This window comes from Apis cerana, linkage group LG12, assembly GCF_029169275.1.
Source record: "Apis cerana isolate GH-2021 linkage group LG12, AcerK_1.0, whole genome shotgun sequence".
Taxonomy (NCBI): domain Eukaryota; kingdom Metazoa; phylum Arthropoda; class Insecta; order Hymenoptera; family Apidae; genus Apis; species Apis cerana.
Window position 1 is genome coordinate 772367 of NC_083863.1, and position 15026 is coordinate 787392.

Sequence of the window (15026 nt, forward strand, 5' to 3'; positions counted from 1 at the left end):
TATTAAGATTGATCAAAAAATTAGATAAATAGAACATAGTAGAAATATTTTCTTCAAGAAAAAATATATATACGTGCATATATTATGTAGATTTTCCTTTCAAATTATACACAATTTCAAGCATGAAACTTCTCACGAAGGTAATAGAACGTAACACGATTATAGTATACTTTAACGTGATTATATCCAGTTACATATCTCGTTAATTATTCTATCCACACATACGGAATATCGAGCACGGTTGTTTGCTTTCCAACGCAACCGATCGTTGAAAACGATTCCGCGTCAATCGCGATTCAAATTCTATGCGAATCTAATTATCTGCTAATTGTGAAAATTCGAAATGAAATGTTCGCGATATAACGTAATTGGGCTTCCATTTTGACAGGGAAGAGATTTTAACATTTTATCTCGTTTAAAAAAAATCGAGAAAAATTTTTGAAAATTGAAAATTATTTCGAGCACGTCGAATCAATTATTATAGCTTCGATTCGTGTCTGACATTAAACGATCCACTTTCACTTGTTTCCTCGTATCTTCTTCTTCATCACTTATATACTTCGCTCGTCATAATTCTCTCATTTCGAATATCGATAATTAAATAAAAATCAAAATGTATTCATCTTCGTGAATATATGCACATATAGATTAACTAATTAGTTCTTTTATAAAAAAAAAAATCAATGAAATTCTGTTCACCAGAATGTATCTCCATTTGTAAAAGAAAAAAATAAAATAATAACTAGAGCGCTGCGTCGATATAGAACATTCATAAAGTGTTGGTAATCTTGTTTCTTGTACCACTGAAAAACAAAATTACCATAATTTTCCATAGAATGAACGTCAATATCCAAGAATGGTAACAGATACATTTTACACAACCGCGTTATACAAATGAACCTACGTTCTCTGCACGTGTAATATAAAACTCTTTGATTAATTTTTTTAAATTATCAAAAAAACAGGAGCATCCTCCGTATATGAATAAGCTAATTGCAAGTTCTTCGATCTTATCGACGACGTTTCACATAATAATTTTAATAATCGATGAGCGAAAAGAAATTAAAATTCAATTCCTTACGTTCGTCCTTCGATATTCCGCAACAAAGATCAAGCATCCTCATACTCTTCTCACCCCCCATCCCCCTTACACGTACTAAGTAATCGCGTATAGGATATATGATGGATATACTTGCCAGTTTGAACATGTTAAACGTTTTATCGGCTTTCCCGTTCGCAAACACGAAATGGACACGGATCGATACTGGTGTTGGCTCTACGGAAATCGAACTCTTTATATACACGTGCCGAAAGCTGTGTCATCTTCATTGTTCAGCCCCACTCTGGCTCCCCGAGGCCTTGATCGTTCCCGATAATCCCGTATCCGCGAATCGAACGATTTTTTTTTCTTTTTTTTCTTTTCTTTTCTTTCGTCCTTCTCCTCGGTGCAATAGATCGCTGGGCATAACGAGTTTTGCATAATAAATAAATAGCGACGGCGTCGAGCAAGTGGAAGAAAAATTGGCGGAAATTTTTAACCGTTTTTACCCTTTCCTAAACCTAAGCTTTCAAAATTTGAAAATATAACTCTCTTCGTCTGTCAAACACGACATCGTCGAATATATATCTTTCTTGGTATTCTAGAATCTTAATCCGTTGTTCATTCGCGACTGTTGTTCAACTCCGTCGCTAATTACAAACACGAGAGACACTCGGAAGTGGCGATGGCTGGTTGGTAGATCGGTATCGGGTAGTCGCTGATTTATGGAAGGACTCTCGAACGTGGACAGCGAGGGACGCGAGTCGAAGGACGCGAGAAGCTCTCTGATTAAAAGACGAGATCCTCTGTTCCAACCCATATTCCGTTAATGGACTCGAGGCGCTTCTGGATCAGATTGGAGTTGGACAGAGGTGTGCAAGGATGAGCGAGCACCGTTCAATTAAGACGAGGAAGAGTCTTGCAGAGTTTCTTTGATCACTCTGGTGATTCCTTTGCTGTGAAAGGAAACGCAGTGTGTATATACATTGGCGAGAGAAACTGGGCTAAAATTTTGGAGAGGGTCCTGCCATGATTGGTAATGAGTGTTTCGTGGATGCTTGACGGATGAACCGGAGAGAAAACAATTTTTCTCGAATTTCGAATGAATACATCTGTTCCAAATCAAATCATCGAATGTTAGTAAAGAAAAAATTTTGAAATTAAAAAATATCCCGAGGAAACTTTTCGTAAATTTTCACTCTCAAATGTTGATGTTACGGCACAGCGATAAAGGGGCGGAAGGGGCGCTCTTCGACGTAATTTCCGGGGCGAAATTCCTTATCGCGAACCGCAAGAGTTCGATCACGGTTGCTTAATAAATTCTCGCGGAACGGCACCTTATCTGGGTAAGGCTCGTTCCGCAGGCCCCGATACGGGAACGTTGAATCGCCACTGCGTCGTATAAAAGGCGCATATCCATTCTTACGCACCGCTCGTGATCGTCGAAGCGTAACGGAGTCGAGCGTCGATTTCGAAATCGCGGATAGAATATATATATATATATAGATTTCCATTAAGGCAGGCATAAAAAATGAACGGTTGCGCTTTGTGCCGTAATTCTCAGCGTGGGTGTAATATCTCAGCGTCGTAAGATCGTTTTATTATCATTTCTAGAAATTTCTCGACGAAAGTTTCAAAGGATACCTTTCGAATTTTTCGTTATCGTTATTACGAATGATAAGTATCTACACAGCATTTAGGTTTTTGGTTTTAGGATGAAAATATCGAGTTATATCGAGATGTATTTAAAAAAGATTAGAAAATATGTTGTTCGACTTCCAAAGTCAATCCATTTATCGTTGTGAATAATGACGAAGGAGAAGTGAAGTGAGACACCCTGTATGCAAAAGTTGATCTTATCGACTTTCCTTTACAAAGTATAATAAAGTTTAATCTGGTCGGTGGAGAAACTAGTTTGTCAACTCGTTTTAAAAATTTGAGACGTTCGATTTTGGTCAGAGAAAGGTTATACTTGTTTTATTGTACGGAAAGTAGCTCATTTTGTAATATTCAAGTTTAAAAATGCAAGTTATTTCAATTACGATATGATAACTTCCCTCGAAAAATACTTGACGACTCTTTCGACGAGTTGTTCGTTTGTGGGAGAAAAAGGAAATGGAACAAGTCCAATTCGAGAAGTAATATTAACAACTTCCTGTCGATCTAAACTAGCTTTATCGCTCTCTATCGCCATTATATCAATAAACGAAATTCAATATCCCATAAGCCACGACTAACCGGGAAACTCGTTCATCCACAGGTTCCTGGCGATCTGGTGGCCCCTGAAGTGTCAGATAACGAAGAGGAGGGCTCGAATGATAATAGTGGTGATCTGGTTCATCGCCCTCACCACGACTTCCCCGTGGCTCCTCTTCTTCGACCTGGTCGCCATTTACAAAGACGATCCAGACCTGAGGCTCTGCCTGGAGGTGTGGCCACACCCGAAAGACGAAACCCTCTTCTTCCTGATCGGCAATCTGACGCTGTGCTACGTACTTCCCACGATCCTCATCTCCCTCTGCTACATCCTGATCTGGATCAAAGTGTGGCGGAGGCACATACCCTCGGACACGAAGGACGCCCAGATGGAGAGGATACAGCAGAAATCGAAGGTGAAGGTGGTGAAAATGTTGGTCGTAGTCGTCATACTGTTCGTCCTCTCGTGGCTGCCCCTCTACGTGATCTTCACCGTGATCAAGCTGGGCGACGAGCAAAGGGAGGACGAGATCGTCCCCATAGCCACGCCGATCGCCCAATGGCTGGGGGCGAGCAACTCGTGCATCAATCCGATCCTCTACGCCTTCTTCAACAAAAAGTATCGGCGAGGCTTCGTCGCAATTCTGAAGAGCGGCCGCTGCTGCGGCAAGATCAGGTACTACGAGACAGTGGCAATGATGTCCTCGTCCACGAGCATGAGGAAGTCCTCGTACTACGTGAACAACAACAACAACAACAACAACAACTCGTCGACCAGGAGGACTTTCCACGGGCCCCCTGTCCACCAGGAGAGCAACGTCTCGTACATATTCAACCACACCGGCGTCTAAAGAAGAGTGGTCGCCACAGATTTGATGAGATTTCACGTACGAAGGCTGGCTGCCCGGATAGGCTGCTTCTTCACAGTGAGCCGGTCCGAGGTTAATATGGGTCACCCGTGATCGCAACCGATTGTCACTCGGATCGGGCCCGTCGCCGATTATCACCGTCGTTGGACCACCTCCAACCAAATATGGAAGCACGCTGTTCGCCGACTCGCTTCCTCCCCCTCCCTTCTCCTCCTCTGCTCCCCTTTCCTCGGTTTCCGATCGCGATCGAAACGCGCGATGCGAAAATTGCCCTCATTTTCCGAAGCGAGCCTGGATCCCCCTTCCTCCCGACGAGATCTCGCCTTTTTCACGAGCAAGCCTTTCTAGATTTTTAAAGAAGAAACGAAGGGACCGAGCGTTTAATTGGAGCTCCACTTGTCCCAACATTTGAGAATCGATTCGAAATTTTTGCGAAACGTTGTTGTTGCTACGATTTTTAACCTGACTTTCTCGATCGAATGGCGTGTAACGATAACAAGTGGAGTTCTGCGCAGTCGTTGGAAACGGTCGATCGATCGCAAAAGAAAAAAGGAAAGACGATCTTTCCATAGATGGTCCATTTGTAATATTGTAAATTTGGAACGAGGAGGAAGGGCGAAAGCGAGAGGAGAATGCTGCGCACCGTCAGCCACTGACGATTTACTCATAATAAGTCCTTAGAGAAATAAAGCACAGAGATTTATCCGTGCGTTGCATGCTGCGACTCAAGTCGAGACACCTAATTGCGTAACACCTAACGTTACCTTATACTCACGTTATACCGGCATGTACGATGAAGATGGAAACGAGATAGAGCGAAAAGTAACGAACGCACACCGAGCGAGATAAGAATGGGAATGTTTCGAGAATTTCGAACACTACCTCCGCATGCAGAGAAAAAGCAGAATTAATATTACGTATCGTACACACTACTTGTACTTATTATTCGTAGTACACGGCTCCAACAAGTATAAAATATACATATACACGTGCGTACATAATATATATATACATATATATATTTTCTTATCGGAACGTTAGACGATCTAGTCGTTTTTTGGTGACTTGTTACGGTGCCATTACGCTACGATAAATAGACGCGCCTGCGCGCGAACAGTGTGCGATTAATCGAACGATTGATCGATCAACGATGCTCTCGTCCGCCGCCGCCGCCGCGTTATCAACGTTGCCTCGCTCCTTCCGTCTCATCCGAGCCTTGCCCGGCCCACTGCACCCCCACCTAACCTCGCTTATGTCCCAACACGAACTTGATCCGACCCAGAGAAAGGCGGAAGCGACCGACTTTCCCGTTCTTTTTCTTTTTTTTTTCTTTCGTCTCGATCGATCACGTGCGCGACGAATTAACGCGGTTACTGGCGACAATAAAACGATCTTTTACGCTGCAGTAGGGCAGCTCCTGTTACCGACTAGTTTCAGAGACCATGCTTACGTGCGCGCGGCGAATTGTCCGCGACGACAGCGCCACTTTCGCTGGATCTACGTACTATTGTTGGGTAACCAAAAAGATTTTGTCGTCTCTCCTTGCGCGTGGCTGAAAAGAAAAAGAATTGTTATTTTCATTTGGTTGACAACGAGTATTATTATAAGCGAGTATCAGGGGAAGACGAAAAAGAATTTTCTTGGTTGTCCAACGTTATCGTATTGGAAAAGGTTTTATCGTCTTCGATGATTTGCTGTCGGCACGTATTCGTATTTTTTTAGAGCTCGATCTCTCCAAATCGTAACGTAGAGTAATCGTACGAGATGGGCCAGTTTTATCCACGTCGAAATTTGTGTATTGTGCAGAACAAAGAGAATGTATCGTGTAAACATAGGTTGCTCGAGACTTGGTAGAAAGTAAGAATAGATCGATGTTTAATTTCGAAAATATTTATCGTTCCATTTCGAAGTCAGTATGTACATTCGTGTACATATATACGTAGAATAAGAAATTTGTTACAACTTTTCGGTCGACCTATGTTTATATAACGCTATTCGTTACCAAAATTTGACTGGATACAATTGAGACACTCTGTATATGCACAATTGTCCGTTAGCCACATCTCGTTCTAACTCGTCAGAGAGGAGCCGAAAGAACTGTAAATTGACGTTCGTAACGAATATTGTTTAAAAACTGGGGATGAAAGAAGGTTGTCCTTTCCATTTCCTATCGATAATTTGATTCAAAATAATAATTTTAGAAAATTTTATTTTTTTCTACAACCACTTTCATATCCAGTTTGTTCCACTCTGACGATTACCAACGAGTGTTTCGTTGTTCTTCTACGAGACTTTTATCGGGCATTTACGTAGCACATCCTTCCTCGATACCTCGAGAGGATATCTCGATCAACTGTGAATTGTTTTTCCTGTGCAAAGTATCCCACGTATACGATAAACGTTGGATAAATTCCCACTCTTGCTATTTTTTCTTCTCACAAAACTCATATATATATACATCATATTTATTTTCCACATTCTTCTCTTTTTTGCCTTCCCATTTTTTATTTCACAAAAGAACACTCGTATCGAGATTAATTTTCGATTCCACTTTCGAGCAAGTTACATATGCAAAGAGAATTTCCATCGTTGCACAAAATGGCCATTTATCCGACGTTCACCGTTAAAAGAGAGATCCTCCAACTGCGAAATGAAGGGAAAATGAATAATCATGGGGCACAGTGGTCGCGTGTATTCAAATGCTACCGACTTGAGAATTATACATAATAACTTGACTCTTTGTAATACTCGATATGTAAGACGGTGTAACGTAAAAAATAAAAAAAAAAAAAAAAACAAAGTGCTGCGGGATTTTATGATAGAGCAACTATTTTCGTAAGGTTTTTATACGTGGCGAAGACAGGATCTATAATAGATGTAACGAAATGCCGTATATGCGAGGTATATAATTGTAATAGGCGGTCGTGCGAGGAAATAAATTTATTCATATCTATATCGTAGGCTTAAAAAACGATGTCGACGAAGTCGCGTGACGTTCTTAGAAAGTAAGAAGTATATATATATATAAAAGAAAACACAAAAACGAAAAAAAAAAAAAAAGAAATCGTTACATAAGGATGAAGAGAAGAAGAGCACGAGGAATGAAGCGACGAAAGGAAATAGAAATAATTGTGAAAAAATGAAAAAAAAGAAGAAATAACGGAGGCACGCGTGTCGTGGAAATAAAATAATTATTGCAATCTCTCGAGAAGCGACTGTATACGTAAGCGTCTTGTAAGTTAACGATCTATATTGTAAGGATATGATATTTATATAAATAGTATATACATATATATTATATATATATATTATATATATATAAATATATATATATATATATAACGTGGAACTAAACGTCTATCTGCTATCTCTATGTAAATAATGTAACTTATAATATTACTGTAAGTATGTATATCGTTGCTACGTTGTTACTATATACACCGCTGTTACCTTCGTTCTTATTCGTTGCCTCCCTCTCTCTCGTCCGAGGGACACCTCAAGGCTCGTTTACAATTGCAGACAATTGTCTGTGGATATTTGTTTATCATAATAGAACGAATCGATTGTTAGTCGAATTGAACGAAAAGGTAATTCGAAAGGATGGGAAATAATATCCAGTTTTATTTGTACTTCTTTTTTTTTTTCTTTGCATACAGCGCACTCTGTCGGCGGCATCTCGAACTGTATAATCTTATCGAATCACAAGAGAAAGAGAAACAATTTCCAAGACGTTGAAATTGATATTTTATTCTACATTTCTTTCTCTTTCTCCTCACCCTTCGAAACGATCTGTTTCACGAAAATATCCTCGGACAAGCGTCTGTAAGCGATCCACCACTCGTCTCAGCGAGATTTGTTCTTAATCGGGGAGCGAAAAAAAAGAAAAGGTTCGTTGCTGATCGTTTCGTGTTGCGCACAGTCAAAGAAAAAATAGACTTCTTACTATTGTTCCAAAAAAAAAAAAAAAAAAATAAGAAAAAAAAGGAGTCTATATCGTCGTATTATTTCTCGTCTAATAGAAACTCGTTCTCTCGGTCAAACTCGTTCGTTTCGAATTGTACATAGGCATCGTTTGCGATATTTGAACATCCTATATATATATCGTGCATCCACTTGTTCCAACGCAATTTAGATTTGATTGATATCGATTGTTAATCCCTTGCCCCCTCCTCTCCCAAACTATTTTGATATTTGGAGCGTCCACAGTGTAACTGACACTCGTTAGGTTATATACTTTTAAAAAATAATATATCGATCGACTCGAGTCTATCTATCGAAACGCTGTACACGCTGTACATTGTTGTTGGTATTTTCGTGTATTTTCGTATTTTACGTACACACACTACGTACTATTGATACTATTTTTTATAAGATAAAACGACGATGATCACTCGCTACACGTCCTTATAAAGATACGATGACGAGGAGGTGGAGAAACAGATGAGAATGTGATCGATTGATTGACTGTACGTGTCGGGGAAATCCGCGTGGCGTTAAAGGCTGGCCGGCAGGTGTTTCGATGTTGCCTTTTTTCTTTCTCTTTTCCTTTTTTTTAAGATCTGTTATAACGCGTTCTATAATAATAATAATAGTAATAATAATAAGTATCGCTTGCAATTTCAGAAATTGCACGATTTTTATTCTCTTGGCTCTTATTAGTATAATTGTTATATTTGTAAATTTGAGAATCGGTATATACAAGTAACTATTTTTTCTTTATCGGTATTTAACGTTACATTTAACATTACACTGCTGCGTAATCCCTAGATCTCGATAGTGAAAGAATGTGCAGCAGAAAGAAATAAACGTGACATTGAGGATAATATATCGACGCGTGGCAATCGAGGATAGTAATAAATTAGCGAAGGTAGAATTGTGAGAACGTTAAATATAAACTGTAAAGTCTATGATTTTTTTTCAAAATCGATTGTCATCGATATATATATATTGTAAGAGAAGAAAGTTCAATTTTTTAAAGATCTTAAGATGGTAAATATTAAGTGTTTGTTATAAAATTATAATAATTAAATTAATAATCAAATAAGATCGTAATGCTTGTTTGATCGAACTGATCGATTAAATTGTATTCCATAGAATCTAAAAAATTGATCGAATTGGAATATCGTTTTGCCTAAAATGATCTGTTTTGAAAAAGGTGAAAGTTCCAAAATTTATCGTGTTAAAACAAAAATTCCTCTTTGTACTAAATTTCCTCGACCTTGCCAAACGTTATTATTCGCGTTACTAACTCTAAAATTTCATTGACTTTCCATAATAATAGAAAATTTTATTTTTACGTCTACGTTACTTTATCGCAAATTTTTCCATTCAACATCCTCCTTCCACCGTTCTAAAATCCTCCTCGACCAATATTACAAGAATCACAAAGGATCTATAAAAAGAAGAAATTAGCATTCCAACGACAATTCATAAAACGCGAAACATCAGCTGGCCAGTTAGAACCGTCAAGCCTGGTATCTCGCTGGTGCGACGATTTCGTTTGCAAACGAGGCTAGATCGATTCTCAAACCAAAAGAAAAGAAAAAAGGGGGGGAAAAAGCAACCTCCGGATCCGTTCCTATGCTTGTCGTTCACGAAAGCGAAAATAAATAACACGTATAAAACGGATAATACTGCTGAATGAAAGTTTTCCTTTGCGCGAGGACGAATCGCTTTGCCGCTAGGGCTGGTTTTTCTATCCTTGTTCCTTATTTCGTACGGCGGATTGATGGTGGATCGAGGAACCGCGGATAGATCCACGTAATCTGAATCATTAGTGATCTGTGAACATAACGAAGACACACACGGTGGTTTGTTTGTTTGTCTGTTTGGAGAGAGTCGAGGGATGTTTATCTTCTAAATTTGGTTGAAAGGATTCGAACGAAAGGAAGATTTTTATAGGATTAGGATTTTAGTGCATTTAACTGGGATTCAAAGAAATTTATCGGTATATGGAATGTGCAATTATTGTTGTATTATCGAAAGAATTTTCATTTTTTAAAAACATTTTCGCTAGAAATATCTTTTCACTTTTAAAAACCTACGTTGGATGCTTTAATAAAATTGTATTTTCAACATTGATAACTATTGCACGTACATTTAGATAATCTTTAGGCCGTGCTTAAATTATAAGTTAAACGAGTAAAAAATTAACAATTTCAAATTGGAAAGAATCTTCACGTATCTTCGCGAATTTCATTGTATCGAGAAAGAAAATATCTCTCTATCTCTTTCTTCCTTCCTTCCTTCCTTTTTCCTCTTCTTTCTTCTCTTTCGATTTTAACGCTATGGGGCCAAAGCGCGTGATTTCTGCAAAGTTTTCTAAAATTGTACGCGATTCGCGGCAAAAAATTTGAACACTTTTCAATGGAATTACAGAAGAAGAAAAAAGAAAATGCACGATTGATTTCTCGAAGCAAGGAAAAGAGAGTTTTTTCCCGCGAAACGTAAAGAAAGAAGGCGTGAACGATGGCCGCAGATTGTCTCGAGCCTCTATCAATTCATCGGATATTTTTCTACACGGGTTCGATTAGATTTTTCAAAAGCGTGGTGGCGTGTGTGTGTAAATAATAAAACGGCAATTTTAGAGGAGTATTGTATTAATATTATTATTACATTATTTACTATCGATTTACATGAAAAATGTTTACACAGGCTAAGGTAACATAAAGATATTTCTCTATAAATTTACATCGAAACGAAAATGGAAAAAAAAAACAGGAAAAAAGGAAAAAATGCAAAAAAAAGAAGAAGACGAAGAGGAGGCGAGTAACTCCGAGTAACTAAAAGTTCTTGGAACAAGGATGGAATACTTGGAGCGGCGAACTTGAGAGTAAGCTAAGCTCTCTGAGATTGTTTGTACAATCACCTCGATGAAATATTTGTAGCAGGGATGGGACGGTAAAAACTTCGAAACCGAACCAAGAAATTTCGAGTTTCTCGAACTTGGAAGCTTTTTCCGAAACTTTGCGAACATTTAATAATCCATCCAGAAAAAGATCAAGTTTTTTCGAAGGATTTCAAAAGTCAAAATCTTTTCCCGATCTTCCATTTTTTTGGTTTTCAACAGTTTCGAGGTTCGAGAGGTTTCGAGAAATTGATTGGGATCGAGTCTCGACCCATCTTCGATTTCTAATCCTTGAAGAAAATATATAGATAATTCCGACGTTTCTCTACAATAATAAAGAATAAAAAATCTAATAAGAAGAAGAAGAAGAAGAAAAAAATAACAAGAGTACATATTTATACCGATGTATTTTCTTCGAAATTATGTATAGTTTCGATTCTCCTTTTCCGTTTCAGAGATTATTTTAAAATAACAGTAATAGATGTAGACGTAGAAAGGTGAGATTGAAATTGTGAAGAAAGTTTGAGCGTGTTCTCGTTGCAATTCGTTAGATATCGAAGCGAGGAACGATCGAAGAGGAGGATCGTCGTAACGATTGTGAACGGGGCACGAGTTCGATGCGATTTCTCGTTAAACGTGGAAGAAAAAAACAGAAGCTATTATTTCGTTTTCGACATCGAGCGAAATCGAGCTTTTATTCGATGATAGATTACGCTTTATCGTACGCTACGCCGAATTTAAATGGAAATATCTTATTTTCCAGCATTCCCTTTTCCCCTTGGAGAACAAAAAGAATAAATATAATTATAGTGGGAACGTATCGTGGGCAATTTGTTCGATTTTGTTAATTATATGTACGTAATTTCGGCCTCTTGAGATATACAAGTACAGAAAATGTTTAAACAAACAGTTGAATTATTTAAAATTTTGTAAATGACAAATTTTCTTTTTTAAATTTTTCGTTTAAAAAAGGAAGAAGGGAATGAATAATAAAATTGGTTAAATGTTTATATTTCATCATTCTGAGAATGAAAACGAAATATAAAGATACAAATTCTCATCGACAAATTGTCTTCAACGAAAATTATCCCTCTATAATTTTTCTTTCCTTTTTTTTTTTTATCCTAAGCTTTATTCCAAATTGAAATAATCCATTTATGCATCCGTTAGGTTGTAATCGTTGCAAGCTTACGTATACGTATAATTAGTAGAAGCATTTATATTCCTAGCGGATATAGACAACACAGTGGATTATTGCTTTCAAGAAAATTCAAGATGTTAAAGATGTTATCGATAATACTTGTTGCAAAGTAGCGATCGATTTAAACGACACCGTTTGTTGATAGACGAACAAAAAAGGAAAAAAAGAAAAAAAAATGAAAAAAAAAAAATAAAAATTACCTGTAGAGATCCTTTGATAATTGTTAAGTTTAAGAAGGGCTGGTTTTTGGACAGCTTTGCTCGATCAGTTTGTAGAAAATGAAAAAAATGGTCGAATCCGCACATAGCAATTCTTGTTCAGAATTATTATTATTATTATTATTATTATTATCGTTAATGTAGAGAGAGAAAAAATTGTTATCGTTGCGATGTTTATCACTCGATGTCTCCACGCGATGATTCGAAGGAGGAGAGGAATAATTTCGTAATTTGTCGACCGACAATGTTGAATTAATTTTTGAAAAAAAGAAATTGCAATTAAAAAAAGATCTAGCACTTTATTGTCTTACAACTGAAACAATTTTATTACCATTTTGCTTGCTTTTCATTCTTGTTACAAAATCTTGAATCGATTCCACATCGCGGGACTGTGGATTTTTGCGGATGTTCAAATAGACAGAAAATAATACGTAAAAAGATAAGAAGAAACTACAAATTTTATTATCAAATCCTCCAAATAGAAAATGTCGCACTATCGAAGTCAATATTTGGTTGATTGAAGAACAGTAAAAAATTACTTTTTACTTTACACGACGATATCTCGGGAACCGGAACTTATATCGAGATAAATGAAAGAGGGTTTTAAAGAGCAAGGATCCCCGTTTCTAATGATCTTTCATCCATTGAGCTAGGATTATTATCTTCGAAGTTATAGCGATTCAAAGTTTTCTTAATTTTAATTGAATTTCTAAGGTGCGTTAGCGATAACTCGGCGAAAAATTATCTTCTTCTTTACATGACGATATCTCGGGAACCGGAAATCGTGCGGAGATAAACTAATGATCTTCGATTCGTTGATCAGAGATCATTATCTTCGAAGTTACAGCGGTTCAAAGTTATCCTTATCCGTGTATATGATTATTCTTAATCCATTTAGCATAAATACAAAACGTGCGATGCAATAAGAAAAATATTTGCACAAAAATCCACAGTCCAATTATTATATTGTAAATACACACATTAATTTATATTATATTAATTCAAAATTCATAATAAATATTCGTTTTAATTATTCAGCAGACGATTAAGTGCTACACACACATATATATATATATAAATATACATAATCTCGTCAAAGATTATTTCTCGAAATCGATATAACTCGGATAGACCTTATTATCTTATCTTATGCACATGGTGAACAAAATAAATAAATAAAAAACGTAGATCCCTCGATTTAAGCTCGCATGAAGAAAGAAAGAAAGAAAGAAAGAAAAAAAAAAAAGGAGAAGAGGAGCCACTAATCTAGAGAACAAGCATTTTTAAGTTCCCTTTTTCCTTTGCTTTGACGGGTACACGTGTTATATGGATAAGCGGCATTATCCGAATAACAATGAAATAATAGAAACATACTAGGTAAGGAAATGTTTGCGAATGAAATTGATAAGTGTTTTAATATTGTATCGAAGCGTGTGTATATGTATCTCGCGAAGAAAAAAAAAAGAAAAAAAAAGAAAACTCGAAAAAAAAAAAAAGAAGAAGAAGAAAAGAGAGAAGAAAATTAAAACGACATCGATGCCTACGCCCCCCACTCCCCCTCCTCCCCGCCCCCGTTTTATTCACGATATTCAAAACACTTTACGATTCGCAAAGCCCCGAACGTACGTGAACGACACACCGTTCGCGGGCCGGTCTTCTTCGTTTGTTGTACGTTTCAGTATCCGGATTTGTCGTTGGAGGGGGCGGCGACTCGGTGCCCTGCCGATCTCTGCGTCGCCCACCCGATAATAAAAGCGGTTCGTTCAACGGTGGAAGTAGCAATAAAATTTCACTTGCTTCCTCCTAATTTTGTCATCCCTATTGTTCACAACTGTTCACACGAGTTATTTATTAGAGGTGGCAGGGACGATGAGCGAGCCCCCCCCTTGCGAGGATTAAATAATAATGAGTTGCGAATAAGTATACGTATTTTCTCAATGAAAAATGATGAAAAGGATACATATATATATATATGAAATATTATATATATGTATATCTATTCAATAAAATACTTCCACTGTAAGATACAAATGTCTTATCTTTTCCTCTCCTAATTTTGATTTCTTTTTTTTTTCATTTCATGTGTTTTTCGTGCTTGAGTTGTAAACGGTACTTCGAGAAATTGAGGAAATTGGGGGACAGATAGAAGAAATTGATTTATATATTCATAAAGTTCGAAAAGTGCAATGTACTTGCGACGTATCAACAAAAATTTTAATTTGTGTAATTAGATTTTCTTTTACCAAAGAATCTTAATAAAAGTATTACGTACCTTTCTCGTACAATGAAACTTCAAAGTACTATAAATATTCGTTTCCATAATTTTCGTGTCTTCTCTCATCCAACAACCAGTTATCCCGAGTATTACTACGCAGTATTCCTGAAACAAAATATTTTGCACGAATATAACGTAATTGTGCGAATGAAAAATTTATCGAATAATACAAATCCTTGAAACGATCATAGAATTTTTTAATTACCGACACGTATTACTGCCGCGCTACGATAAGAAATAATATCTGAAAATCTTTATGGAACGAAACCTTCGATGACACCTCTGCACGCGCACGAATTGCTTCTCTCTATAACACATATATGTCCACTATCGAGAATGATACGCCAAAAATAATCGATACGCGGAAAATTGCCGGTTGTA

At 37.2% G+C, this 15026-nt stretch overlaps 1 protein-coding gene across 2 annotated transcripts in view; it reads left to right on the forward strand.

Moving 5' to 3' along the window:
- Nucleotides 1-14401, forward strand: part of LOC107992660 (neuropeptide SIFamide receptor-like) — a 67648-nt gene extending 53247 nt beyond the window's left edge. For both annotated transcript variants that reach the window (XM_028664259.2, XM_017048677.3), the window contains one exon: nt 3300-14401. In XM_028664259.2, the coding sequence (XP_028520060.1) occupies nt 3300-4086 (787 nt within the window). In that variant the 3' untranslated portion in view covers nt 4087-14401. The remainder of the gene's footprint in view (nt 1-3299) is intronic.
- The last annotated feature ends 625 nt before the right edge of the window (nt 14402-15026 follow it).